The 13,879-nt window shown below is 41.9% G+C and overlaps 1 protein-coding gene across 1 annotated transcript; it reads right to left on the bottom strand.

The window, feature by feature from the left end:
- Positions 1–2,164: 2,164 nt before the first annotated feature.
- JAGN1 (jagunal homolog 1) lies at positions 2,165–5,189 on the bottom strand. The gene is made up of 2 exons (XM_049640982.1): positions 4,960–5,189; positions 2,165–3,105 (listed from the first exon to the last, which is right to left on the bottom strand). The coding sequence occupies exons 1-2, from the start codon at positions 5,046–5,048 to the stop codon at positions 2,643–2,645; spliced, it is 552 nt and encodes a 183-aa protein (XP_049496939.1). The 5' UTR covers positions 5,049–5,189; the 3' UTR covers positions 2,165–2,642.
- Between the last annotated feature and the right edge of the window lie 8,690 nt (positions 5,190–13,879).

Below are 13,879 nucleotides of genomic sequence, written 5' to 3'. Positions count from 1 at the left end.
AGTGTGAGAAAGGGAAGTTAACAATGCTCTTCAAGGAAAGGGATCTGGATATTTATTAAGCACCTGCTATGTATTTTATTTAATCCTCACAATCCCGGTAGCTACTATGATTCCCACGTGTCAGATCAAAATCAGAGACTCAAGTATCTTGCTCAAGGCAAAAGGTAGAATTCCAACCTAAGTCAATCTAATATCAGAAACTGTTCACTCCACTACACCACACTGCCTTTCTCATGGACCAGATGCTAAGGGTCCCTCCAATGCCTATATTCTAGATGTGCAAACATTAGGGAATTACCATTCCTTACATTTATATACTGTTACATAGTTCACAAAACATCTTCATAATACTTCATTTGTCTTCAAAACAATCCTGTGAAATATGCAGTGTCGATCCTAGCCATAGGACTAGGTGTGCTGGTACTTGAACCCATCTTCCACCATCCAATATAGTGTTCTTCCCATTAACTCAAGATCTCTTTCAAAGGGGATCTTGTTTGCTTTGGGGAATGCTACAACCTTGAGGCAGGAAAAAAAAATGACTGGAAAAGCAGATTCCCAATAACCCAACAAGCAGAAAACAAAAATAAACCAAATGGCTTTTTCCCCCATTCACAGCTATTTCCATAATAGGTCTTCAAAAGCACTCTAAGGCTATAAAATATCATTCCAATAATCAGAGAAAATTTTAACATTATTTATTTTTGAAAGTTTTCAAAGTTTTTATTTGCATCCCAATTCTTTGAAAATAATCAATTTGTGCCTGATGCACATAATTCCATTACCCACACATTTCCATCTGCTTTCCTTCACTCTCCAAATTCTACTCCTGCCGCAGTCTAATTTTTTCCTCTATGCAATACATCCTGACTTCACTCTATAGTAGGTCAAGTTACTTCATTCAACAGAGTACACACTATGTGTCAGGTACTGAGCAAGGGGTGAGGAAAAGACATGTAAACAAGTAATTCTGTCAATAAGAGGTAAAATAAAAATGCCATGTGGATTCAAAGAAAGAACCCTTTACTCCTCAAATTGAAGCAACCAGAAGGCTCCAGAATTACCATATAAACTGAATCTTGAAGGATAGGCAATAAAGGCATATGAAGGTATAAAGGGGAAATATTTAAGCAAACTGGGAAAACATGAAAGCAATTATGAGGACTCATGAGGTTGTACTGACCAAGAAAGACTGCGTGAGAGTATTGGGAGATAATGCAAGACTGGTACACTGGAATCACATCTTGGGAATGTCAAAAGATGGAAGTATTTTGATTGTTCAAAAAATAGTGGCACATTGTACACTTGATGATGATCTAGAGCTGTGCTCTTGGTGTACTTGCTTGCACCACAGGGATGCAGGAAGAGGTGTGGGTATGAGGTGGAAGACAAGGAGCTAAGTTTGGTACACACTGAGTTTGAGACGACAATCAGAACATGTAGAGAAAAAGCTTTTGCAGAAGTACTACCAGTATCTAAGAGTGAGAGAGTGTATACCTAATGTTTATGGAATAAAAGAATGAGTTAAAAAGATGACTAGAACTCTGGAGAGGGCAGAGATCTGCCATTAGAGACCTGAACATCATCCAGAGACGATAATAAAGTCAAGTGGACAAGAACAAAGGGACACACATCTTTCCTGCAATAAATATTTACTGTATGTCAGACTTTTAGGTGTGAAAAGAGCCTTTAGTTCACAGGTCTCTTTCCCATTTCCATTTTTAACTTATCTGTTCCATGCCATCAGATCCCGTGCTCATTAGTTGTTTCACATGTATATCATGCTTCACCCAGATTGCAAGCTCCCTTACATGCAGGGATACTTTAAAAATCTTTTGGATGCCATAATATAGTATTAGACACATAACTGACGATCTGTTAACAGTGAATGATAAACATGAATATCCAACCAAAAGAACCCATAACCCAAGCAGGATAAATGAGACTGGACCATTTTACAGGTGGAGAGATTAAATGTACGGCCCATGGTAGTTTCTGGTAATCAGTTGCAGGGCTGCTACTATGACTTATGTTCCCTATGCCACTTCACTTCTCTATGGCTACTTCCAGGTTTCTCAGTAAACTACCTACCTCCTAGGGCCTAAGGCCACTCAAGCAACATACCTTTCACACTCTGTCAAATCCCAACACAAGGCACAGGGTGGACAAGGCAGTTCTAACTTTATTGAAGTTCTTTTCATTAAAATGCCACAGCCTGCAGGGGGAGCCTCGCAAATGTTTCCTGCCCCACAACCTATAGATTGAAGTAGAATTTGATTTATTCCCTATCTCCTTCAGTCTTGGTGGCTAAGGGGTAATTGATGAAAGTGGAGAGAATGACCAAGAGGCAAGAATGAGGCTCGGTCTTAAAGAAAACCCCAGAAGGGCTTCAACTTCAACAAGTTTGTTCTACAGTTGTTGATCACCCAGTTCCAGCCAACCAGGAATAAGTTAAATATAGTTTTGCCACCTTAGCTGATGGCAACAGGAGGGGCTTTCCAGAACGTGGACTGCGTTTGCACTAGCTGCCAACATCACAGCTGCCAAAATCACCAAAGATTTCAGAGCAGCTCCTCTACTTCTCACTCCACTCAATGGGAGGCCCAGGCTTCAACCCCACAGAGCAGTCCATCAGGCAGGCTTCATTTACGCTTCTTCTCCTGTGTGCTGGTGAACCAAGAGTCTAGGAGCTTCTTGCTGTAGTATAACTGCCAGGCATGCACTTGGACTGCCAGCACCAACACCAGGTACATGACAGAGACGGCAGAAAAACCAAAGAGGAAGCGGTAAGCCTTTCCATGGCGGTAGAGCTGCTGTGCAGCGGGGAACATCTCCATGCTGCCATAAATGAGAGGAGCTATGGAAAAGAGCCCCATGCTGATCATGGAGAGCACCAGGTAGCTAATGTTGTTTCGAGGGAAGGAGAAGAGGCCCAAGAGAGAGGGCACAATGCTCAGCAAATACGGATATTCCCACTGATAGGGCATGGCCACCTGGTCATGCGACAATAGCCTCAGGTGTCCCACACTCATCTTGGCAACCAGCAGCAGCCATATGACCAGATGCACGTAGATCAGCTTCTTGATTTCATACTTGAGGGTCACACTGTGGGGTAGAACAGAGGAAGAAGTACCTTTCATTCAAAATTTTCTGACCACCAACTATATGCCAGGCAACTATAACGGAACACTGGGATACAAACATGAATAAGATACAGCCCCTGCCTGGAGGCTTGGGGAACAGGAACAAAAGAAAAAATAATAGGAAAATGAAGTGGAAGAGGTCTAGTAAATATATATTGCAAGATATATGAGATCACAGGAAGGAGTAATCAGTTCAGCTTAGGATGGGATGTCTGAGAAGGGGCGCTGGAGGAGAGTGATATTTGAGCTCTGAAGGGTGGGTGGAGCTGCACATACCATTAAGAGGTAATAGCATGCAGGCAAAAAGACATTAGCACTGTGTTCCAGGAAAGCAGGTGGTGCAGCAGGAATACTTTGCAGTGGGAAGGGGAGTAGCAGGATATGAAGTTGCAAAGACTATGAGTCACATAAAAGGCAAAAGAGTAACTCAGAGCTGTGTATTCAGAGAGATGATTTTGACTGCACCACAGGAATATAGCCTAGAAGAAGGAGATACTGGCAGTGAGGAAATCAACTCAGGCTGCTCATTATTTCCCCAGCTAGAATAGATTTTATATCCAAAGGAAGCACACATATTTCTCTTATTCTTCTAATTCTCTCAGGTCCTAAATGTGTCCTCTTCACACCCCTGAGGGCAGTTTCTGCTCTGAACAGTCATCAAAACACTGGTTCGGGTTGTGATATCTCTTGGGCAGGGTCCAAGGATTAACAATGAAAGTAAAGTCCAAAAAGCTTGTCATTCTTCAAAACTCTGGAAGGATGTGAAAAACATTCTGGGAGAGTTTGATGGATTTAAGGAAAGAAAATCAATTTTTCCAAGTTTTTATTTTAAAAGTATTCATTAAGGAAATGTGGAGAGGTAGGGGTAAAAAAATCAGTCACCTGTAGACTTCGTGCTCCATGAAGGCAGGGACCAATTTTGTCTTTTTTATTTTTAATTTTTTTTTTTTTAACGTTTATTTATTTTTGAGGCAGAGAGAGACAGAGCATGAACGGGGCAGGGGCAGAGAGAGAGGGAGACACAGAATCGGAAGTAGGCTCCAGGCTCTGAGCCATCAGCCCAGAGCCCGACGCGGGGCTCGAACTCACGGACCGTGAGATCGTGACCTGAGCTGAAGTCGGACGCTTAACCGACTGAGCCACCCAGGCGCCCCCAATTTTGTCTTTTTTAAAAGAAACTTTTTTGTTGAAGGTATAACATGCATACAAAGACCAGATCTGGTTTTGCTTATTACTGTATCCTCAGTGCCTAGCACAATGCCTGATGGGTAGAAACTCAATAAAGATTTGTTGAATAAACGAATGTAGAAATACCCCTTACAGGGGAATGTTCATAAAATTCATTCCAGGCAAGTAAAGGGTGGACTCTATGGTCCACATTCCCCAAAACGGCCCGAAATACAACAGCTACCATGTATTGGACAGACTCTCTACACGAATTACTAGCTCACTAAATTGTTCACCAAAACCTAAATAGATTACTTTTCCCTTCACAGATAAGGAAACTGAAGTTCAATTAAAAATTGGGTTTCCGAGGTCACAGGAGCCAGCGTCGGAAGACTCAGGAGCCTAGAGGGTAGGGACCGGACCCTCCCAAGGCAAAGGGAAGATCACGGGGTGGCGTTTATGGCAGCAGTGGGGCTTCCCGAAACTGGGGACAGGCCCTAGGCCAACATGGGAGGAGGGGACTTGGCAGGTGCGCACTGGCGGGATGCGGGGTGGAAGTAAGACCCCGAGGCCGGCCGGCACCTCTTCCCAAGCCCTACGGGTTCCGGCTGGAGAGAAGGGCTCCGTGCTTCCAACCTCACTTTCATACCTCATCTGGTAGTGCATGGCGACGCGCTCCCGGTGCTGAAAGTCGCTGCCGTCGGTACCGGCCGCTCGCGGGCCTGCCCGAGATGCCATTATCCCCGCCCCAAATCCCGGAGCCCCTTACACCGACCCTCGCCGCAACTACCGGGCCAAGAACCCTAAACACCCGGTTACCACAGCCTTCACTCGCCACCCTAACAGCCGCGCGTTTCTGTGGGGACAACTTCCGGCCTCTCTGTCTCAGGAGGACCGACTCTGTGGTCACGTCCTCGCGCACGCGCACGCTCTCTGGACCAGGCCCGATCCTGACTCTGCCCTTTTGGAGTGCGGAAGCAGTTAAGCGGCACGGAGGGCATCTTTTTGCCATCTTTCTGCACCGTATCTTCTAGATTATCAAACACGTTCACCTTTTAAACTCTAATATGAGTTTAAGACAGCGCTGTCTCCACTTCACAGATGGGGAAATGATACTTTAAAAAGGTTCTGAAACTGTCCCAAAAGCACACATCATTGACACATAGATTACTTAATCATTGCAAAGAGAAAATGGTAACTTTATAGTGGAAAAACCTGGGGTGTACCCCTTAACCAAGTAAAGTTAACTTGAACAGTAATAAGACAAACTGACATCCTGTTACATTGAGAACACAGCATCACTTCTGTGATCTTTCTGGCAAAAATACTTAATCTGAATCTAATCATGAAGAGATGATAGATTAAATTTAAGGATATACTATAAGATAACTAGATTGTATTTTTTTAAATGTGAAGGCTATGAAAGAAAAAGAAAATCGTGTCTTTTTTTAATGTTTATTTTGGAGAGAGCATGAGCGGAGGAGGGGCAGAGAGAGAGGGAGGATCTAAAGCAGGCTCTGTCTAGACAGCAGAGAGCCAGATGCAGGGCTCCATCTCACAAACCATGACATCATGACCTGTGCCAAAGTTGCATGCTTAACAGGCTGAGCCACCCAGATGCTCCAGAAAATTGTGTTTCTTAAATAGTAAGACTTGAAAGTTGAAATGACCACTCAGTCCAAGGGCTGCAGAATGGATGAAACAGGCATGAAAACATTTATCTCCTTATACATCTCTAGCAGAGTTCTTGAATGAGCATTGTCAATGAGCAGTAACATTTAGAAAAAAATGTTTATTTTGAGAGAGAGTGAGCATGGGGGTGGGGGGGGGGAAGGAGAGAGAGAATCCCAAGCAGTCTCTCACTAACAGAACAGAGCTTGACATAGGGTTTGATCCCTATGACCTAAGCTGAAACCAAGAATCAGAAATCCAACCAACTGATCCACCCAGGCGCCCTGAGTAGTAATATTTTGAAAGGAATTTTTTTTCTGAGCAGTAGGTCTCAACCAGCTTAAAATATTCAGTAAAGCACATTACAAACATCCATGTTATCATCCAGGATTTGTTGTTCCATTTATAGAGCACAGTCAATAGATTCAGTATAATTTTTAAGGGTCCTGGAACTTTTGGGATGGTAAGTGAGCACTGACTTCAACTTAAAGTCACCACCTGCATTAGCCCCTAACAAGAGACGCAGCCTGTCCTTTGAAGCTTTGATGCCAGGCATTGACTTCTCTCCAGCTATAAAAGTCCTAGATGGCATCTTCTTCTAATAGAAAGCTGTTTCATCTACATTGAAAATCTGTGGCTTAGCATAGCCACCTTAATTAATTATCTCAACTAGATCTTTTGGATAACTTGCTGCAGCTTCGACCTGCTGCTTTACCTTGCACTTTTATGTTACAGAGATTCCTTAAGCCTCATGAACCAACCTCTGCTAGCTTCACACTTTTCTTCTGAAGCTTCCACACCTGTCTTAGCCTTCATAGAATTGAAGAGAATTAGGGCCTTGCTTTCAGTTAGGCTTTGGCTTAAGGAAATGTTGTGGCTGGTTTGATCTTTTATCTAGACTACTAAAACTTTATATCAGTAATAAGCCTGTTTCACTTTCTTATCATTCGTGTGTTCACTGGAGTAGCACTTTTACTTTCCTCCAAGAACTTTTCCTTTGCATTCACAATTTGGCTGTTTGGTGCAAGAGGCCTAGCTTTCAGCTTACCTTGACTTTCAACATGCCTTCCTCACTAAGCTGAATCATTTTTCGCTTTTGATTTAAAGTAAGAGACTTGTGATTCTTCCTTTCACTTGAACACTCAGAGGCCACTGTAGGATTACTTATTGGTCTAATTTCAATCTTCCTATGTCTCAGGAAATAGGTAGGCCTGAGGAGAGGGAAGGAGATGGGGAGAGAAATGGCCAATTGGTGTAGCAGTCACAACGCACACACTTGTTGGTGAAGTTCTCTTTCTTATATAGGCATGGTTCATGGTGCACCCAAGCAATTATAATAGTAACATCAAAGATCACTGATCACAGATCACCATAACAAATATAATAATAATGAAAAGTTTGAAATATTGTGAAAATTAACAAAATGTGACCCAGAGACATGAAGTGAACAAATGATGCTGGAAAAATGGTGCTGATAGAGTTGCTCAACACAGGGTTGCCACAAACCTTCAATTTATGAAAAATGCAATATCTGCAAAGTTCAGTAAAGTGAAGCACAATAAAGTAAAGCACAATGAGGTAAATTATGCCTGTATCTGTCCCCTCTCCCTATACTCTCTAGAATGTCTTTTCTTGCCCTATGGAAATCCTGCTGACCCTTTAGAATCTATCTCATTACTCCAGAAAAAATCACCTGCTCCCACATCAGTTCCCATGGTTCTTGCCCAGTATGTTGCAGTGTCTGTTAAGCCTGGTCTAGGACCATCTGTGATAGAATCACCTGGGATTCTTATTAAAAACATGTATTTCTGGGTCTTACCCTTACCCAAATAAATCATTCTTCAGAGTTGGGCCTGTGATTCTTTATTTTTAATGTGAAATATTGACTAGATAATGCATTTATGTGGTCTAGCAATCAAACAATATAAATAAATTTATGCACAATGAGCACATGAAAAGATGGTTGGCACCATTAGTCATTAGGGAAATGCATTTCCAAATCTCTATCAAATACCACTTCACACCCACTAAGATGGCTAAAAAAAGACAGACAATAGCAAGTGTTGCCATGGATGTGGAGGAACTGGGACCCTCAAATATTGCTAGTAGGAATGTAAAATGGTACAGCTACTTTGGAAAAATAGTTTGGCAGTACCTCAAAAAATTAAATATAGAGTTACCGTATGGCCCAGCAATTCCATTTCCAGATATATACCCATGAGAAGTGAGAACATACATCCACACAAAAATTTGCACACAAATGTTCATAGCAGCATTACTTAACAGTAGTCAAAAAGTGGAAACAACCCTATGTTCAACAACTGATGAATGGATAAAAATGTAGTGTGTTCATAAATGGAATGTTATTTGGCAGTGAAGAAGGATACATTCTACTACATGGGTGAACCTTGAAAATATTATGCTCAGTGAAACACTAGTCATAAAAGACCTCATATTGTATGATCCCGTTTATATGAAATATCCAGAATTGGCAAAGCCATAAGACCAAAAGTAAAGTAGTGCTTAACAGAAGGAAATAGGAAGTAATTGTAATAGGTATGCAGTTTCTTTTTGAGAGTGATAAAAATATTCTAGAATCATAGGGGTGTGAGCCCTGCATTGGTTTCTCTGCTGACAGCACAGAGCCCACATCAGATCCTCTGCTTCCCTGTCTGTCCTTCCCCTGCTCATGTGTGCTCTGTCTCTGTCTCTCAAAACTTAATAAACATAAACAATATTCTAGAATTATGTAGTAATGATCATTGGACAACTTTGTGAATATACTAAAAACCTTTGAATTGTACACCTTTTTAAAAAATATTTATTTTTGAAAGAGTGCAAGTGGGGGAGGAGCAGGGGGTGGGGGACAGAGGATCTGAAGCGGGCTGTGCGCTGACAGCAGCAAGCCCGCTGTGGGGCTTGAACTCATAAATCAGAAATCATGACCTGAGCCAAAGTTGGATGCTCCACTGACTGAGTCATGCAGGTGCCCCGAGTTGTACACGTTAAAAGGGAAAACTTTATGGTATGGAAATTATATCTCAATAAAGCTGTTATTTTAAAATATAAATGTATTGTATTTTAAAATACAAAAACCTGGATGGTTTAGTTGGTTAAGCATCCGACTTTGGCTCAGGTCATGATCTCATGGTTCATGGGTTCAAGATCCACATCAGGCTCTCTGTTGTCAGCACAGAGCCTGGTTCAGATCCTCTGTCCTCCTATCTCTCTGCCCACCCCACCCCACCCCTGCCCCACATACACACAATGGTTCTCTCTCTCTTTCTCTCAAAATAAATAAATAAACTTAAAAAGTATACAAATGGTCAGAAGGGAAAGGCAATGATTGAAAAGCATGATCATTTAGATCAGTGATTTGTGACTGCTTTTGTGCAGCAGTCTTCCTTGGAAGCCTGGGGATCCCTACTCAGAATGAAGTTTAAAAATTTTTTTTATACATTTATTTATTTTTGAGAGACAGAGCACAAGTTGGGGGAGGGGCAGAGAGAGAAGGAGGCACAGAATCCGAAGCAGGCTCCAGGCTCTGAGACATCAGCACAGAGCCCGATGCGGAGCTCGAACTCCGTGAGATAAGGACCTGAGCTGAAGTAGGACGTTTAACGTTTAACCAATGAGCCACCCAGACGCCCCCAAAATGAAGTTTTTAAATGCACAAAATAAAATATATAAGATTACAAAGAAAGCAAATTGTATCAAAATGAAGTTCTCCAATTTTTAAAACACATACAACAGTGAAAACTCCTACCCTCAACTCTGCTCCACATCTTCCCAGGTCTAAACCCAGTCCACCTGACTCTACCCAACAAAGGAAACACTTTGTGTTCATTTTAAAGTTACTGTATGTATTTCCAGAGTTTAAGCACATACAACCAAATGTAAAGTCATATTCTTATTTTACCCTTTTTAAAATACAGAGGCACCGTATTATACACACTATGAAAGACCTTGGTTTTTATTTTCACTTAATAATATATCTTGGAAGGCGCCTGGGTAGCTCAGTCAGTTAAGTGACCGACTTCGGCTCAGGTCACGATCTCGTGATTAGTGAGTTCAAGCCTCACATCGTGTTCTGTGCTGACAGCTCAGAGCCTGGAGCCCGCTTAGATTCTGTCTCCCTCTCTTTCTGCCCCTCCCCTGCTTGCACTCTGTCTCTCTCTCTCTTTCAAAGATAAATAAACATTAAAAATTTAAAAAAAAATAGATCAAATTAAAAAAAAAAAACAATAGATCTTGGAGATTTTCCCCAGATCATTCTCACTTATTTTTTTTTGTAGCTTCCTAGTGTCATTCCATTATATGAATATAAGATAATTTATTTAACCTGCCTCTCTTGTAGGATTTTTGTATCATTTCCAATATTTTTCTATTACAAACAGCTTCAGTTAATAACCTTATGCACATTTCACTCATGGGCAAGTAGATCTATAGTAGATCTGGAATCCCAGAAGTGTTATTGCTGGGTCAAAGAATATATGGTGACTGTAATTTTGATAGATCTGACCATATTGCCTCCCATAGGGGTTAGACCAATTACATTCTCACCAACAATGTGTGAATCTGTCTGACTCCTTGCTTCCCCACAGCTTTGCCAACATTTGCTAGTCTGATGGGTGAAGAATCGCATCTCTGAGTACTTTTGTGTTGTATTTCTATTTATTTATTTTTTTAATTCTATACGTGGGATTAAAATGTCTTTTCATATGTTTAAAGGTCATTTGTATTTCATTTCCCTAAACTACGTTCATATCTTTTGCCCATTTTTCTACTGTGTTTTTGGTCTTAGTTTATATATAGATAGATGAGGCAGGAGAGAAAGAGAGAGGAGATCAGCATCTTGCCTATATTAGTTGCGATATAGCTTTCTTTTTTTATGTCTTTTGACTCTGCTCAGGTATGACAAGTTGAACATGCAGAATACTTTTTAAATGTAGTTGAATGCATAATCTTTAATGACTTCTCAGTTTTGAGTCATAGGTACAGTCCTTCTCCACTCCAAGGCATCGCAAATGATTTCTAGGCACTTCAGAGTTTGAGAACTGCTCAGATATTTGCCTCTCCCACTGGAATGTAAGCTCCCCAGACAGGGATAAGAACTGAGTCATCTGTGTCCCCAGAAGCCCATAGTGCTTGGCTTAGTATAAATGCTCAAGAAAATGCTTGTTGAATAAATAAATGCCAACGGGCTCCAAACCATCCTCTTCTCCTGAGCACTGTGAAGAATTCTCAGGTCCATGGAGCCATCCTCCACCTTAAGGCAGATGCTCTTGGGCTTTACCTTGTGGCTATCTTTTTCTTTAAAAATTTTTTTTTAACATTTATTCATTTTTTGAGAGAGAGAGGGAGAGAGAGAGCCAGAGTGTGAGCGGGGCAGGGGCAGAGAAAGAGGGAGAGACAGAATCTGAAGCAGGCTCCAGGCTCTGAGCTGTCAGCACAGAACCCAATGTGGGGCTTGAACTCGTGAACCATGAGATCATGGCCTGAGCCGAAGTCGGAAGCTCAACTGACTAAGCCACCCAGGTGCCCCTGTGGTTATCTTTTTCTTATCTGTGTCTGCTTTCCATGATACACAGGGATTCATCAGGGCCAGACTGCTTCTGAGTCATCCATTGGCCTACCATGGGACAACTAATCACATGTTAGACATTCAATAAATGTTTGAGGTATGAATGTCCAAAGGAGGGGCCCAATCCATTTCCCAGTACAAACTACTGTTTGTACTTTTCTTCCGACTCTTGGACTGTCTTTTTTTTTTTTAACACTTATTTTTGAGCCAGGGTGGGGGGCAGTGTGGAGAGATAGTGGTGGGGAGGGCTACAGAAAGAGGGAGACAGAGGATCTCAAGTGGACTCTGTGCTGATGGCAGTGAGCCCGATGTGGGGCTCAAATTCATGAAACATAAGATCATGACCTGAAATTTAAGATACAAAATAGATGAATATAAGGGAAGAAAGCAAAAATAATATAAAAACAGGGAGAGGGACAAAACATAAGAGACTCTTAAATATAGAGAACAAACAGAGGTTTGCTGGAGGGGTTGTAGTTGGGGAGATGGGCTAAATGGGTAAGGGGAATTAAGGAATCTATTCCTGAAAGCATTGTTGCACTATATTCTAACTAACTTGGATGTAAATTAAAAAATAAATAAATTATTAAAAAAAAGAAAGATCACGACCTGAGCTGAAGTCAGATGCTTAACCTAGTGAGCCCATCCAGGCACCCCGACTCTTGGACTGCCTTAAAGTTTAGTGACCCATGCTCCTGTCTCCTCACCCTGCTCATTCCCTTTGCAAATCCTTTACACTGATGTTTCCTTTGCCTCGAATGTTCCACCAGGACTTCAAACAGATTGGTTCTTAGCGGTAGGATTTAGCTTGAAGTTCACCTCCTCTGAGGCTTTGCCTAAACCCAGAGACCAATGTAACTTGCCAGCCATTTGTTATCATACCACTTTGTTGAACATCATTATCTGAAATTCTTCTGTTTATTTTGCATATTCATACATGGTCTGAGTGCCCCTAGACCCTGGGAATGTCCACTCCTTGAAGCATGGGACAAGACTATCTTCTTCCCTGCTGTATTCTCAGCTCCTGGGAGGACTGGCACATAGTAAGTGCCTAATAAATATTTGCTAAATGAACGAATGAATTACTGATGGCTGTCTGGGAGCTCCTCCAGGAAAGGATTTAGATAATAATAATAATGATGATGATGATTTATTGAGCCTGAAGGATGCACTAAGTTTAAGTTTTTTAAATTTATTTTGAGAGAGAGAGTGAGTATATGTGTGAGAAGGGGAGGGGCAGAGAGAGAGAGAGGGAGAGAGAGAATCCCAAGCAGGCTCCATGATGTCAGTGAGGAACCTGACACGGGGCTCAAACTCATGAACCATGAGATCATGACCTGAGCCCAGATCAAGAGTAGGTCACTTGGGCGCCTGGGTGGCTCAGTCGGTTAAGCGTCCGACTTCAGCCTGGGTCACGATCTCGCAGTCTGTGAGTTCGAGCCCCGCGTCGGGCTCTGGGCTGATGGCTTAGAGCCTGGAGCCTGCTTCTGATTCTGTGTCTCCCTCTCTCTCTGCCCCTCCCCCGTTCATGCTCTGTCTCTCTCTGTCTCAAAAATAAATAAACGTTAAAAAAAAATTAAAAAAAAAAAAAGAGTAGGTCACTTAACTGACTGAGCCACCCAGGCACCCCAGGAGCTATCTTTAATTCCCATTTATCAGATCCAACTGAAGTTTAGAAGAGTTACATCACACAACTAATGCTAGACCTCTAGTTCTCAGAGTGGGGTTCCTGAGGAGTCACACCCTCAAGATCACCTGGGAATCTGTTAGAAGTGCAGTTTCTTAGGCTCCACCCCAGTCATACTGAGTTGGAAGCTCTGGGATGGGGCCTAGCAACCTGAATTTTAACAAACTCTGGGTGATGATACACAATGTGAACACTTTTTTAATTTAATTTTTTATTTTATTTTATTTTATTTTGTAAGTTTATTTATTTATAAACTTAAAGGGGAGAGGAGAGAGAAAGGGAGAGAGAGAATCCCAAGCAGCTCCATGCCCAGTGCAGAGCCCTACGTGGAGACATGGGGCTCGATCCCACTACCCTGAGATCATGACCTGAGCGAAAAGCAAGAGTCACTCAACCTACTGTGCCACCCAGGAACACCTGAACTCTTTTTTTAAAAAGTCTTATGAATCACTTATAAAAGTAGCAACAAACAAACAAATAAACAGCTTTATGGAGATATAATTCACATACCACACAATTCACCCACTCTAGTGATCAAGTCAATAGTTTTTAGTACATTTTCAGTTTGTGCAACTATCATTAAAATAGACAGTGACTATGGTGCCTGGGTAGCTCAGTTGGTTAAGC

The sequence above is a fragment of the Panthera uncia genome, chromosome A2 (assembly GCF_023721935.1).
Source record: "Panthera uncia isolate 11264 chromosome A2, Puncia_PCG_1.0, whole genome shotgun sequence".
In the NCBI taxonomy this organism is placed as follows: Eukaryota; Metazoa; Chordata; class Mammalia; order Carnivora; family Felidae; genus Panthera; species Panthera uncia.
The sequence above is the reverse complement of the archived record's forward strand: the minus strand, read 5'-3'. Positions and strand labels throughout refer to the sequence as shown.